The sequence below is a fragment of the Rhinopithecus bieti genome, unplaced genomic scaffold (genome assembly GCF_001698545.2).
Source record: "Rhinopithecus bieti isolate Rb0 unplaced genomic scaffold, ASM169854v2 scaffold_65304, whole genome shotgun sequence".
In the NCBI taxonomy this organism is placed as follows: domain Eukaryota; kingdom Metazoa; phylum Chordata; class Mammalia; order Primates; family Cercopithecidae; genus Rhinopithecus; species Rhinopithecus bieti.
Window position 1 is genome coordinate 1 of NW_016824527.1, and position 1,682 is coordinate 1,682.

General features: G+C 45.2%; 1 protein-coding gene across 1 annotated transcript in view; it reads right to left on the reverse strand.

The window, feature by feature from the left end:
- Window positions 1-1,153: 1,153 nt before the first annotated feature.
- The window catches only part of LOC108522286 (acyl-coenzyme A thioesterase 2, mitochondrial-like), a gene marked incomplete at its 3' end in the record, with an annotated part of 5,509 nt that continues 4,980 nt past the window's right edge, over window positions 1,154-1,682 (reverse strand). Inside the window, exon 2 of the mRNA XM_017862387.1 lies at window positions 1,154-1,429. Within this exon, the coding sequence (XP_017717876.1) occupies window positions 1,154-1,429 (276 nt within the window). The remainder of the gene's footprint in view (window positions 1,430-1,682) is intronic.

Below are 1,682 nucleotides of genomic sequence, written 5' to 3' on the forward strand. Positions count from 1 at the left end.
ACCATTTACCCAGATTTGCAACTTTGGGAATTTACCTCCCCTCTATCTCTTCCTTTCCACAATTTCTCCATCACCACTCTTGGTGATAACCATGTGGAAGATCAATCAACTACTCTGGTTTCTCAGTTCCTTAATCTCCTATCTCCCATGATCTCTTTCTCTCTCCCACCTGAGCCACCCATTCCCACTGTCATAACTAAACTGAGTCATCATCAACAAGAACATCATTTCATGGCTGCGCGTGGTGGCTCACGCCTGTAATCCCAACAGTTTGGGAGGCTGAGGCGGGTGGATCACTTGAGGTCAGGAGTTTGAGACCAGCCTGGCCAATATGGCGAAACCCCATCTCTACTACAAATACAAAATTAGCCAGGCAGTAGTGGCATGCACCTGTAGTCCCAGCTACTCGGGAGGCTGAGGCAGGAGCATCGATTGAACCCAGGAGGTGCAGGTTGCAGTAAAGCCTAGATCATGCCATTGCACTCCAGCCTAGTTGACACAGCAAGACTCCATCTCAAAAAAAAAAACAAAAGAAAGAAAAAACATACTGGAATTTAAAATTGTATAATACCAACTATGAGTATATTTACTAGCAGAAAATACAGTAATACAGAATTGCATAGAAACTATCTTTAAGAGGCCAAGTGTGGTGGCTTACGCCTGTAATTCCAGCACTCTGGGAGGCCGAGGTGGGCAGATCACTTGAGGTCAGGAGTTTGAGACCAGCCTGGCCAACATGGCAAAACCCCATCTCTACTAAAAAAAAAAAAAAAAATACAAAAATTAGGCCAGGCATAGTGGCTCATGCCTGTAAACCAGCACTTTGGGAGGCCAAGGCGGGTGGATCATTTGAAGTCAGGAGTTCAAGACCAGCCTGACCAATATTGTGAAACCCCACTTCTACTAAAAACACAAAAATTAGCCAAGCATGGTGGCAGGTGCCTGTAACCCCAGCTACTCGGGAAGCTGAGGCACAAGAATCACTTGAACTTGGGATGTGGAGGTTGCAGTAAGCCAAGATCACAACACTGGACTCCAGCCTGGCAACAGAGTGAGACTCTATCTCAAAAAAAAAAAATAAAGACACTGTAAGAAGTGACTAAAAAAGGTAGTGTGTGTTGGGGTAGGGAATGGCTGTCATGAATGAGCCAACTTCTGTGAACACGCAGACCATTCAAGAAGAGACCTGATACATCATAGCCCATAAATCTGAGAGAAGAACTAACCTCAGGATGACTGAGCAAGTAGTTCACGGCTTCTTCAAAGTACTCCAGATGGAGGATGTCCATGGTCTTGGGGAGGTCTTCATAGTTATAATAAGCCAGAGCCATCACAGCAAAACCCTTCCCAGCCAGCAGACTAGCCCGATACTCCAGCAGGCCACCTCCAGTTCCGAGTATGTCCACAATCCCAGGAAAGGGCCCAGGTTCTTGGGAAGAAACAAAGCAAAACGCAAAGCTAAGCTATTCCTGAAACAGCTGGATGGTTTCTTATCAAGTTAAACACACACTTACCATACATGTGACCCAGCAATCCCACTCCTAGGTATCTTCCCACGAGAAATGAAAACCTGTGTTCATCCAGAAACTTCTGGCAAGTGTTGATAATGACTTTACTCATTATAACCAAAGACTGGAAACAACCCATATGTCCTTTGACTGGTGAATGAATCCATTTAATGG